Below are 13700 nucleotides of genomic sequence, written 5' to 3'. Positions count from 1 at the left end.
AAATGTTCCCTTCTAGCCCCAGAGAACTCTAAGGGGATCTGTGTGGCTGTGAAGGACACAGAGTGGCTGCTGGTGTATGCCGTGCTTGCTGAGTTCAGCTCAACCTCTGCAGCTAGGACTTCTGCTTTCCAAAGGACTAAGGAGCCCTCAGGTCCTGTGAGAACTTTGAACAATTTATTAAAGGGTCTGGCTGGTCTCCTGAGGGGGCTTGGAGCGGCAGGAAGTACTGTCTGGCACCATGAGCTCCGACTGAGAGACAAGTATGGGAACAGTGGGCAGTGCCATGGCCCCACTCTGCCCAGGGCACAGGTCCCCCGGCCTGGGGAGGAGTCCCGCTGCTCGCTACAGCAGCCTCACCTGCTATGCACACCCACCCTCACACCAGCTGTGAGCACAACCACCACTTCAACCTTCTCAATACCAACTAACATCTTGATAGTTGTAAAAATCCAAAGAACTTTCGAGTGCAAACAACAACTTTTTAAAAATACAGTCATGCACCGCTCAACAATGGGACCAAATTAAGGGCTGTTCCTTGCGTGAGCATAATGAAGTGTACCTGACAAATCAGCACGGCCTGTGGGTCCACCATCAAACCTACGGTCTCCTTTGTCCAGGATATTCATGTAGTGTGTGACTGCACTCACTTTAATATCATCTCAAACATGGCAAGTGCATCGTTACATCAGCATAACTGTGTTTAAAGAAAAAGGCTATGACTAAGTTTCATCAAATGCTTTTACCTGGTGGAAGAAATCATCCATAAAATGGTCCTTTTCAACAATAAGAGTCGTCTCTCCATCGTCATTTTTCCTACACTAAAATGGGAAACATAAAATGTAAAAATCAAATTTTTAAAAATTCTTACATAAGCACAAATAGTGAATTGAAATACAAAGCAATTCAGGACCCGCAAGAGTTTGACTCACCAAAGCACCAAAGTAACAAACTAGCAAAGTATCGCTACCCAGGACCATTTAATTCTGCAACTCTTTCAATATAACAGATTACAGTGGAAGTGAGGCGGGAAACATAGACGCTCTGGAAAAAAACAAAGGCTACGTTCCTCAGTACTGAGCGATCTAGTCAATATAACTAGTTTTAGATTCAAGAAGTGAAACTGTACTGCATATTTATATTTTCATAGAGTATAAAAATACTGTCATCAGCTCTGGAGGCTGAGGCTCAGAATCACAAGTTCAAAACCAGCTTCAGCAAAAGTGAGGCACTGAGCAACTCAGTGAGACCCTGCCTCTAAATAAAATACAACATAGGGCTGGGGATGCGGCTCAGTGGTTGAGTGTCTTTGAGTTCAATCCCAGTACAAAAAAAAAAAAAAAAAAAATTGACATCACTAGTTAACTTTCCTAGCATACAAAATAATCTTCCAAGAACCAACAGCATAAGCTGGTGTTCCTCCCTCTCTCTGAGCCATGCATCACGTTTAATGATAGGAAACTTTAACAAAGAAAGACAAATTAAGGAAGACGGTACCAAGTAACACTGGGAAGAAGAAAGCCGCTGTAGCAAGTACTGCCGAGAGCAAGAACAACCCTGCTCGCGAGAGCCAGTTTCAGAGGCCCCCCAAGAACACACTAGAAGATGCCTAAGGCTCACCGGGGGGGCTCTCAAGCAGGGTGGGCTGGTCACAGTGCGCATGCTGACCCACCCAGCAGCCCCCTCAGCCAGACTGGCCAGCACTGTATCTGAACAAGTAGCAGGGGACGTTGAGGCCATCACAGCAAGGACCCGCCCAGAAGCCACCATTCCCAGAAGTCAAAAGCAACCAACAGCCAAAAGTCCAAGAGAGCAAGAAAGCTTGTGGCCAAGTTCAGGGAGAGGCGACGAACAACACAGGACTGGAATCTACACCACACAACGCTGGTTCTAGCCTTGCCATGGAGCACCTCCAGCGGGGTCTGGCCTGTAGAAGGATGGGGCCGGGGGAGGGGGCCACAGGCCCCCTGAGTCAGCCCAGTTCCAACCTCACAGACCCCGAGTTGGCAACGAATCTCAGGAATCTTCACAAACTGAAGATTACCCACTGAGCAGCCTAAAGCATAACTGTTGCTCTACCACCTAGGACAGTTTTAGGAAAGAAAAAAAATCCTACCAACATTTAGCTAAGAAAAATTTGCAAAACTTAAAAAATGTGTTAGGAAAGTACAAAACATCCTACTTTCTGTATTATTCAGAACCCTCACAGGGGCAAAATCAATTGGCCTAAAAATCGTTAATAGTCTCTTCCCGTCTGTCAGCACCCATCCCGGGCTGCCTATGTAGATAAGACAGTTCTTAGCTCAGGGGAAGGGAAGCAGCCTGTGCTCCGAGATAACAGGACACATCATTCTGACACCATGGCCAGCAAGAGGAGAGGCAGCGGCTGCCACAGAGGATTACCGCAGAAAGGCGCAGGGCCTCTCGGGTCTAGGCACCTATACGCTTTCAGCTAGCTTGTGGGCACCCTTTGTGAGCGGCTTTTTGGGAAGTGCCCTGGGCCATGCTGGGTCACCACTCTGCTCCCCTTGACGCGGATGTGGAGAAAGACAGCTGGAGCTCAGGAGAAGTGCTGAGAGTTCTCTCTGTGCAACCAACAGGCCAAGGACCAGCACTCCAGCAAGGGGACCAGATTTGGAACAGGATTGCTGCTGATGTCGCTAGTTAAGATGGGGTCATTCTGGAACAGGGTGGGACATGAGGAGGAGGACAGATGGCCAGGTGAGAGGGAGGCACAGGTTGGAGTGAGGCAAATACAAGCCATGGAATGCTGAGGACTGTGACACCCGTCTCCAGTCTCCAAGACACGGGGGATCTGCCATGGCTCCCGAGGTGCCCACACCTGGACCTCCGACTCCGGCTCAGAGGTTTTAGCCACCCAGTTGTAGTTGCAATTTGCAGCAATCTCAGGACACCAGTGCCCCAGGTGAGGCCTGGGGAACAGCCACACCATCTTCTGGTCAGCTGTGCCACAAACCCAACATTGCTCCCCAAACTCTGCATTAAAACTACACGTCCAAAAGAAGGCTTGCTGCTCCCCGAAGCTCTGGACCCTAGCCCCGTACTCTCAGCAGGCTGAGCCCGAGCTGCCACCCAGTCCACCTCCTTTAGAGCCAGGTGTAAGGATGAGAAACCCACTGGTGACCAATACAGGCTTTAACACCTACTCCTGACCCAAGCTCCAAGTCCTGAGCAAAGCAGCACTCAAAACCAAAAAGACACCACAGCCGGCAGCAGGGGCTGACAGGAGAGCACCCACAGCACCTCAGTGCCTCCTCAGGGCTGCACCACAGAGGCAGAAAGGGCTGCCGAGGACCCTATGCTGGACCCTGGGTGTGAGCACTTTGGTGCGCCATGTTGGGTGACCCTCCCATACCACCAAGGACAGCAGATATTTCACCTGTTCCACATAGCAGGGCAAACACAGAGGCCAAGGGACATGTTCAAAGTCTCACCAGCAGCTGAAGCCAGGTCTGGGTGACTTACAAGCCCTTTCCCTTCTGCACTATTCTCCTACCTCAGCTAAGAACCATCCTTGACCTACGCTCACACTTAACACACGTGTCCCCATTAACTTTTATCGTCCCTTCTGCAGTAAGGAGGCTGAAACACAGTACAGCACTGCCCAGGACACTCCGCAGGCATAGAAGTGGCCTTGTCCATCCAACTCCCACACCATGCTCTGAAAAAGGCCTGGGCCCATGGGAGGGAGGGGCTGCACTGCAGACCCCTCCGTTGGGCCCTACAGACACTCTGGCTCCTGAGTGGGCCAACACCGTGGCCTCCTGTGGGGCCCCTACTCCCTGGAACCTGCACAGCCCACTCTCCAGCCACCAGCACCCTCAGCTTGCCGCCCACCCCCCCCCCCGCCCGCCAGTGTCTGAAGGCTAGCTGGACACAGGGAGCCACCATGTGCCTGTGATTCCTCGCCTTGTCTCTTCAATTGCAGGTCTCAGAGAGACACCTGATCACTCAACAGAAGCCAGGATAGAACTCAACCACGACATGATTGAAATCACGCTGGGACGCACCTGGGGCCCACAGTGCAGGGAGATGGGAAGTGCCCCTCCCTGGTTCCCACACCTCTCGGAGACAACTCCACACCGTGCTGCTCTGAAAGCAGGTCTATATTCAAAGACGCTTTTGTTTTGCTCAGTCTTTCTTTTTGTTATGAAAAAATTTGCAAATATACAAAATTAACAGGGGATGCCATTAGGAGCCCTTGATGTCACCCTCACCCAGCTTCAACAACCACCAACGCACAGCCTATTCTGTCCTGAGCCCCACTTCCCACCCCAAGCCCTGCTGCCATCTGGAGACAAATCCCACCTGAGCCACAGCAAAAGCCCAGCTCCTCACCTGCCACCCAGGGACAAAGCCATCCCTGCATCAGTGCTCAGGAGTTGGTCTCCAGCCTCACACTGTCCCCGTTCTGTATGGCTACAGTCCACACAGTGTCACAGAATCACATCACAGAATCCCAATCCCCAACCAACTCGCCAAGCTCACATCATATACCACCTTTGCTCACAAACTCAATCACCTGTATGCAAATAATTTGTTGCTCTACCTGTATACCAAGAAAGAGCCACATGACTATTGTCTTGCTTCTACCTGGAATTCTCAGTCCTAACTATGACCTTCGGCTTCATGCCTAAACTGCATTATTCTTGTCTCCAAAAACCACTCAGGTTCAATCTTTCATTCTGAGACAGTGTGGACACTTGTACGATAGCCACATTTATGATAGTACATTTATTATGTTTTTGTAGGAATAGCCCATCTAAATCTCTTGACAATACATTTATTATAAATAACAAAACGGCTTATGGCAAACATTTACTAAGAAGCACTGGCAATACTCTCCAATTGGACATACTGGATTTTCAAAGTGTCAAAGTGAGGGTTAACCTTCAAACATTGGGCTAGGGGTATAGCTCTGTGCAGGAGCGCTTGCCCAACAGCAGGCCCTAGGTTCAATCCCCAGCATCAGAAAAAGGAAAAAAAGAAAAAAGAAAAAAAACTGAAATTTCAACATTTTATTTCTATGAAATATGAAAAGAATTCTCCTTGAAATCAGCATTATAGTAAAAACACAATCTCCCCATGCGCATACTGTGGCCAGCAATGGGCAGCAAGTCTTTGCCAGGGTTAGAGACTGCTGAGCAGACGTGATCTGTCATCCGGACACCCATCCTTTAGAATACAGAAGCCACACCACCGCAGGAGCAGAACCCAGGCTGGCAGAAGCCCTGGCCTGCCCCTGTGGTTTTCTCCACACGCACACCAAAAGCCTTCCAGACAGGCAGCAACTGTGGGACACAAAGGACACTGGAATTCCGCACAGGGGCTGCAGGGCCTTTGCTGCTAGAACACAATAAGTTGTTTTCAAATTAATCATTTGGGGGAGAAAAGGAAAGCTATTCGTAATTAAATACAGCTAAAGACTGACTATAATTATACTATATATAATTATTATATTTTTGTATAATCATAACTTATATTCTATAGTAAAATGTTACAATTTTAATGTATTTTTGCTACCTGCTTGACTCCATCACTGATGCTACATAAATACTGACTGGCAGACGTGTGATACTCTGCACAGTGGTGTCAGATGTACCGGTGCTCCTGCAATGTGGTCCTGTCCCCAAGTCCCGCCACACGGGGCTCTATACTCAGTCCAGCCCAGTGCATTCCCCTCCACGGAGTGACTACACGGAAGGTCCTCATCCAGGCTCCCCTGGGCCAACATGCTGCTGCTCCAGCACAGCAAAGCACGTTCTTGTCCATCTCCCCATGCCCCACTAGGCCATGCTCTGGGATGCCACACCCGTACCTATCCGGGCAGGAGACACCAAGCCACAGGGCACGAGCAATCCTTAGCTTCACAAAGGCCAAACTGCTCAGCTTAGCTGTTAACGCCACAGCACCGTGTGCGCACAGGGGACACTGCTAGGCTGACCATGGCTTCTGGCCAGAGCATCCCCCTCCCCCACCTCTCCACACAGAGCCAACATGTTCCCTCCCCAGGATCAGAACCAGGATCAGAACCAAGAGGATGGACAAGGAGCTTAACTGGGAGGGCATTTAACTTGAGGTTCAGTATGGCCGCTTCCACAAGGTCAGAGCATGAAAGAAACCAGCACGGGCCAATTCCTGCTGACATTTTCAACCTCATTCACCTCTCCCCATCACACTATGGCAACCAAATCAGTCATCATTCTGTCCTCCACACCAATTACTCACAGCTCAAGGCTTCTGGACTTGCTGCACCTTCTGCCTACAGCACTACCCACTCCAACTGTCCATAGCTGGCTCCCTCCTATTCAAATCTCAGCTCCAAGAGACCATCCCAAATTGGCAGGTTCAAAGTAGCCCACTCCCACATCAGCTCACTGTGTTCTAGTTCCCTAATAGCTGAAGCCACAAAGACATCTTATTATCCATTGGCTGTGTTGTTTCCTGTCCAGCTCCCTAACTGCAAGTCTCAGAGGTGTGAAGAATTTCATCTACTTGGTCCCGACTCATGCCTGCCTAACAGTGCCTGGCATGTGGCAGCCACTCAGTGAGGGTCAGGGGAATGAATGAGTGAATGCAGAGTTAAGAGGATGAGGGGTGGAGAGTGGAGAAAGCACAAAAAGGACAGAGAGAAACCAAGGAACAGACCCAGGGACAAACACAAAGTGAGTCACACAGTGAGGGACAGCCTCGTTCTTCACCTAGCTCCATCCCTGGGGGCTGCCCTCAAGGTCTGGGAGGCACCATTCCACCTTTGAACAACTCTGCCTTCTCTGTGTCAGCTCTGGCTTTCGGTCCCTGGCAAGGGGAAGAACCTCACCGACAGCAGATTCTACTGCACCTAAGTGTCCCGTACCCAGGGGCACCTTTATATGGAAACACAATGATTCCACAAGTACCCAGCAGGTGCTCTACAACAGGCACCCTGAGAAATCGGATGCCTCTGAGCACAAAGTGTGCTCTCAAGAGATCCAATCTTGGAAGTGTCCTGGGAGAAAAGCTGACTGCATTTGCATCCAGAATACTCCAAGACAAGAGGGTGGCCAGCTCTGGGACAGAGAAAGGGAAGACTGGAAGACTTCCAGGTGGTGTTGCCTGAGCTGAGACCAGGAGAAGTATGGGGCAGGCCCAAAGCAGGGAGCACTTAGGCAGCAGTGCAGACACAGGCAGAGAGGAGCGGCGAGTGCCAGGACCACAGCAACACCCTATGCCCTGTGCCACGGGACCAGGGACCTCCTAGAAGGCCTACTCCTCCAGTTCTGAATATAACTGAAGTTAATTAATCTTTGGGAAAGTACAGGTTCTGCTATCTTAAAGAAAGAACATATTTATATATAAACATATCATTTTATTATAACCAAGAACAGAGAAACTAGAGATGCACTGTGGAGAATGTTTTTATGAAAAATAAACAAAATACAAACATTTAGCAGGACTGAATAAATTATGAAATTTTACACTTACCATATACAGATATAAAATCACAAATATTTTCACATATAAAATTATAAATGCTATGATATTCCTAGTATTTTAAATTCCAGTGAAAACTTTTAAATGTTCCTACTTTATAGTATATTTTGACATATTTAAGCAATGGAGTACATTTTATTCTAATTAGGACCCCAGTCTTGTGGTCGTAATATGATGGTGAGGTTCGCTGTGTATTCACATGTGTACATAGGAAAGTTACATCAGATCCATTACACTGTCTTTCCTATTCATACTTTATTAACTGGTATCTGAGTCTTTATTGTACACCATTCTGTACTACATGTACAAATCTGAGCTCTCACAAAATAACTAAAAATGTCTGAGCAGTGTTTCCTGACCTCTAAAAAATTATATTTGCAATTCATCATATTGATCACAAGGTGAAAAATAACTTGCTCATTACTCTTGGATCTATTAATAAATACCACCCAGCTACTGTTTATCATCATGCAAACAAGTCCCACAGTTAAAATGTGTAGTGTCCCTACGCTTCACTATAAGAGATACGCCTGTTTGCATTAACTTCTTATAAAAAAGCAATCAGTACATGTTGGAGCTGTTACTTACAGACAGGCCGTTCCGTTTTTATTTACTCACATCCTGAAGTGTGTTCCGGCATGCCTTCTTCACTCTTCCTCCCCATGACTTCCTTTCCCCACATCATGCACTCAATTCAGCTTTACATCTCTGCACCTAGTACACTACCTGGGAGAAACCTATCACCCAAAGCTATCTGTTAGATGAACTTAATTTTATGTATTGCAAATCAGAAATACTTTTGCTCTGGATTTAGAGTCCAGATCTTAGACACTAACTTAAGCTTTCTGTTCCCAAATGATTGATGGCTCAATGCCTGAATCACTGCTTGGGAGGAACTAAATCTGTTAATGCAAAATCTGTCAATAAAATTACTTTGGACAAATTAACTTATAAGTCCTTTCCAAGTAGTTGCGCCTTCTCAGAAAGAAGTAACATTAAGCTAAAAAAGCTTTTGAAGGCATTTCAAATACTTTGTTCTTATAGATGATCCATTTTATTTTTTTTTTATTGGTTGTTCAAAACATTATAAAGCTCTTGACATATCATATTTCATACATTAGATTCAAGTTGGTTATGAACTCCCAATTTTACCCCAAATACAGATTAGATGATCCATTTTAACTACCAAAATTAAAAACAAAACTTTACCTGTGAACACCACCAGCCATTTAGAAACACGGCTGTGGTCATACATGCAGCTACCGCCCAATTTTTTCTTTTCGATACTGGGAATTGAACCTAGTGATGTTTTACCACTGATCTATATCCCCAGCCCTTTATATATATATATATATATATATTTTTTTTTTTTTATTTTGAAATGAGGTCTCACTAAGTTGCTTAGGGCCTTACTAATTTGCTGAGGCTGGCTTCAAACCTGTAATCCTCCTGCCTCAGGCTCCTAAACTGCTGAGATTATAGGCATGTGCCACCACACCCAGCTCAGCTACTCCCAAAATACTTGAGAAAGGCATACTGTCTGGAAAAAAAAAATTAAACTTACATCTGGTGGCTCTAGGTAGATTTTTTAATATTGCTCTTCATATCTAAAGCATGTTAAATTCAATTTTGGCTATTTTATGCTAAGAAGAAGTTTGCTTTTTATAACTTCCTGAAAACAAAAAACCTAACTAAGTATTAGTGGCACTTATAACTACATAGTACTTCCCTTCCCACCTTCTCCTAGAGCTTCACATGTTAGATAGTTTTGTGAAAACTTCCTCTACAAGATAGCAAGAAAAAACATTACCATCCCCTTTGACATACAGGAAAGCTCAAGCAATGAGAGGCTAAAAATTATTTATCCAAGACCAGCCAAGTCCACAGCAGAAGCTTCTACTAGGCTGCTGACTGCTGTGTCCCTTCACCTACAGTGACTTACTTCCCTTCTAGGTCTACAGTTTAGAGCAATGCTAATTGACATGTTCTTACTACCAATGGTTCAGCCAGGGTATTAAGAGGTGGCAACTGGGGCTGGGCATATAGCTCAGTTGTTAGAGTGCTTGCTTTGCATGCATAAGGCCATGGGTTCAGTACCCAGCACCACTAAAAACAATCAGACCACCATCAAGATGGTTAGCTGACCATTAACAAAGGGGAAGAAAGAAAAGCCATAATGAAGAAAGCTTTGAGGAAGAGTATGAGGCACCGACCCCATGATCCTGAGGACCAGGTGCTCTCCTCAGAGTCCTTACAGGACTCACAGAACTGACAATGACTCCCACGTCTGTCCTCTCTCCTCCCAACTACAACACTAAACACTGACCTAGTCCCATTCCAGAAGCAAGCTAATGTACCACAGGCAACAGGTGCTTCAGAGCAGTGGGCCTCAGACCCTGTTCTATGCAGCCATTCAGAGAACACAGGTTACATTTGTGTACAGGAAAAGCAAGACAATGAATACCCAGCATGAATTAGTACTTGCATTTTTAAGAGGGGGAAAAAATCATAACTATTTATGTTGGCTAAAATGTTTCACCTTGAACATCTATTAAACTTCCACCATAATTTTGCTGTCCCCATCTCATTCACAGCATTGTCACCTATACACATATGAATGCATTAAAAATAGCTCCACTTTTAATATAATTCAACCAGTAAAATAAATTAAATTCTGTCATTTGCAGACACATGGATGAAACTGGGTCATTTTGGTAAGTGAAATAAGCCAGGCACAGAAAGACAAACACTGTGTGTCCTCACTCATATGTGAAAGCTAAAAGATTGATTTCAAGGTAGTAGAGAATAGAACTGTGGTCATAAGAGCCTGGAAGGAAGGGTGTGAATGAGGAACTGATGGAGAAATATTGTTAATGGGTCCAGGGTGCAGCTGGATAGAAGGAATGACTTCTCATGCTCTAGAGCACAGCAGGATAACTGCAGTTCACAACAATAACTGTACTTTTCCAAATAGCTACTACAAAGGATTTTGAATGTTCACAGCACAAAGAAATGATAATATCTTAAGTGACAGATATGTCAATTGCATTGATCTAAACATTACATTTTGCACATATGTATTGAAATGTCACACTACACCCCATAAATAGGTACAATTCCATGTGTCATTTAAAAGTATTTTAAAATCTTTTTCCATTTTCAACTGTGCTACTTTCCTCTTGCTAAAGTCAATGGTCATTTGGTCACTCACTATGCACTCTACCAGGTATGTTAAGAAAGCTTCAGCACCCACAGCCTCCTTCCCCAGGTGCACTATTTACTAGGGAAACAGAAAATACAAGATGCAACTACAGGCTGGCCCTACCCAACCACCATCCAGCTCAGTGAGGCACCAGGGTTCACAGGGCAGGACAGTTGGCCAGGCCTTTCTGGTTGTGGTAAGTATGGAAAGAACCAGCCAAGCCATGTAATGGTTGAGCTCCAAGCAGTCTTCTGTCCAGGAAGTACAGCCCCAGCCGCGCAGGGGGTCATGCTGGGTCCCAGCCCCTTCCCTGAGACTCTGGGTCACCCCACCCTGAATCCCACCTGTTGAGGGGTCACCAAGACCTTGGCTCACGAGAGTAAACTCGGCCCCCAATAGCCCGAAGGAGCACACCAAAACCAGCAAAGATAACTCCCTGTGGGATCCACCTCAGATCTGCAGCCCCGGAAGCCCCTTCCCAGAGGACCCAACCCCGCGAGTAAGTCTAGCCTTCCCAAAGCACCAGAGCAGGAGGATGCTGTGAGCCCCACCCCAGTAGTCCGAGCCCAGAGTTCCTACCAGGAGCTCCAGCATGCCATGCGGACACCAATCCCAGCAATGCCCCCAACTCTAAAATCCCATATCTTGGAACCACCGCCTGGAGCCCCAGCCTGCCTGGAGCCCCCTCCCCAGCTGCCCCCGACCTCAGGACCCGCCGAAAGCCCTCGCCCCAGCTGCCCCCACCTTAGGACCCGCCGGGAGCCCCCGCCCAGCTGCCCTGGACCTCAGGACCCGCCGGGAACCCCCGCCCAGCTGCCACGGACCTCAGGAGCCCAGAACGCCCGGAGCCCCCGCCCTGCCAGCTGGTCCCGGACCTCAGGACCCGCCCGGAGCCGCGCCCGGCCAGCTGGGTCCCAGACCCCGCCCGGAGCCCCGCCCCGCCAGACCGGACTGCTACCCGCTCGGCGCTCACCGCCGTCAGGTCCGGAAGCCGGTCCCGCATCCCCGTCGGCCGGGAGGAGCACTCCGCGACTCAAGCCTGCCCGGTACCGCCTCCGGCCAGGCCGCGGGCTCTCGGGTGGCAACGTCGCTGCCTCAGCCAGCCACGGTCCCGGCCTGGCGCCGCCGCCCTTCCTCGGGCCGGCGCTGCCACGGCAACCGCGCCGGGGCGCTGTGCGCATGCGCACTGCGGCCCCCTACCAGCGGAGGCTCCTGCAGGAGTCCGTGGGCGGGGCTGAGGGGCGGGGTCAGAGTGGAGGGGCGGGGCTTGTTAGTGCTATTCTGGCGGGATTGATTTCTGAACTTACACATGCATGTTATTTATTTTAAAATTCGCCATTCCCTGAGTTTTGACAACCTTACAAAGCTATCAGAATAAACTGGGTGCAGATTTGGATAATGCTAACCTTCTCTTGAAGGAACTGAAGCCAGAATTAGATAGGCAGCCAGTGTAGATAGGTAAATCAAGTCAGGTCGGATCTAGGAGGCCAATTTTGAGTGAGTCTGGGAAGTTAGAGACTGCCCCCTGAGGGATCTTATCAAGAACCTGCCCCTGCTCCAACCTGTTGCCAAGGTAACCTGTCCCAGGAATTTCCCCTCTTTACAGGGAGCTATAAGGTTGTTGATGTGTCCTTGGCTGCTCCATCCTGCCCTTCCCCCTTCAGCCCACCTTTTCCCACCTTTTGGCCACCCCACCCAGCATTCCTGGGCCTAGTCATGTCCGCAGGAAGTTGAAAGATAAGAGGGAAAAGGCAGGAGAACAAAGAAAGCCTAGGACATATAAAAAGGGCAGAACACCTCCCCTCTTGGGACACCAGCTATGGCCCCCTTCTCCCTTGCAAGAGAAGTCTCCGTTATCCCTTTTTAAATAAACCCTGCTTCATATGCTTGCCTCGGTGTGCTTCTCTAACGTTCAAACTTCAACATGAGGGGAAGCAAGACTCTGATAAGCAGTGGTATCATTTTTGGAGGTTCCACCAAGGTCTACACAGAGGTAAGCTCCTCTCCATGCACCCCACATTTGTTTGAGGTGCATCTTTCTTCTTTCATTTTGGAAGACCCGTTGGCTATTTAAATGCATTAGTGCAGCTGCCATTCTTCAAGACTCAGGTGAAAGTTTTCCTAGCCTAGGCAGCTGTCAATCACCTGTTCAATACAGAGCAGGTATGTTGGGTTCTGCTGAAGCCACTTCCTACTCTTCTGTCCAGGCCTGGAGAGCAATTGGCGTGAGTGCACAGTGTCCCTAGTCCTGATATGCCTTGGATGCATGGAGGTGGAGGAAGGAGTTTGAAACAACTGCGGAATTTCTGGCTTGGGCTACACTCAGGTGAAAATCCTAAGGTTCCTTCTCTGAAAACTCCTCCCAACTACCCTAAAGGGTATCTAAGGTAATGGGTAGATGAATGGCATTAAGGGAAAGCCCCAATTACTTGTTTGCTCCATGCGGGCCACACAACACTCCCCATCCCTGCATCCATGCCCTCCTGGAGGATCCCTTCCTTTTACCAGTCAGAAACACTAGCAATTAATATTGTAGGACTGAGGGAAAGGTGTAAGATGATTAGTGAGATAACATCTAGTTCCTTTTGTTCGCATAGTTAGCCTTCACAAGCCAGTTTAAAATCTCCCATTACTGTTCCTGTGCTCAGATGCACTTACTGTACTTTTTAAAAAAATGCTGCAAGAGGGAGGCATTCTATTTCAACCAACTCCTCCCATAAATTCCTCTGGAAAGTGGTGTTTGTTATATTGTTAAAACCAATAGAGTTCCCCTTACCATCAAGAGATTCCTTTAGTCTACAGGACAACAGTTAGGCACAAAAGGTTAAGATATATACAATTATCCTGTTTTTTCATAATCAGGAGTTACGGTGGCAGGGTGGAAAGCCCTTAAGTCTGAATCCTCCCAGGGTCTCTGGCACAGGGCAAACAGGGACCCTAGCTAGCACTTTGTCAAAGGAAGCCAGAAATAACTTTGGCAAAGCCAGGTGAGGAGAGACGGATTTTC

The 13700-nt window shown here is 47.8% G+C and overlaps 1 protein-coding gene across 4 annotated transcripts in view; it reads right to left on the bottom strand.

Moving 5' to 3' along the window:
* Positions 1-11863, bottom strand: part of Stx2 (syntaxin 2) — a 31057-nt gene extending 19194 nt beyond the window's left edge. For all 4 annotated transcript variants that reach the window (XM_027952007.3, XM_027952004.3, XM_027952006.3 and 1 more), the window contains exons 1-2: positions 11667-11863; positions 744-818 (exon numbers count right to left, since the gene is read on the bottom strand). In XM_027952007.3, coding sequence (XP_027807808.1) covers positions 744-818; positions 11667-11696 — 105 coding nt within the window. In that variant the 5' untranslated portion in view covers positions 11697-11863. The remainder of the gene's footprint in view (positions 1-743; positions 819-11666) is intronic.
* Positions 11864-13700: the final 1837 nt, after the last annotated feature.

Source organism: Marmota flaviventris, chromosome 1 (assembly GCF_047511675.1).
Source record: "Marmota flaviventris isolate mMarFla1 chromosome 1, mMarFla1.hap1, whole genome shotgun sequence".
Lineage (NCBI taxonomy): Eukaryota > Metazoa > Chordata > Mammalia > Rodentia > Sciuridae > Marmota > Marmota flaviventris.
The sequence above is the reverse complement of the archived record's forward strand: the minus strand, read 5'-3'. Positions and strand labels throughout refer to the sequence as shown.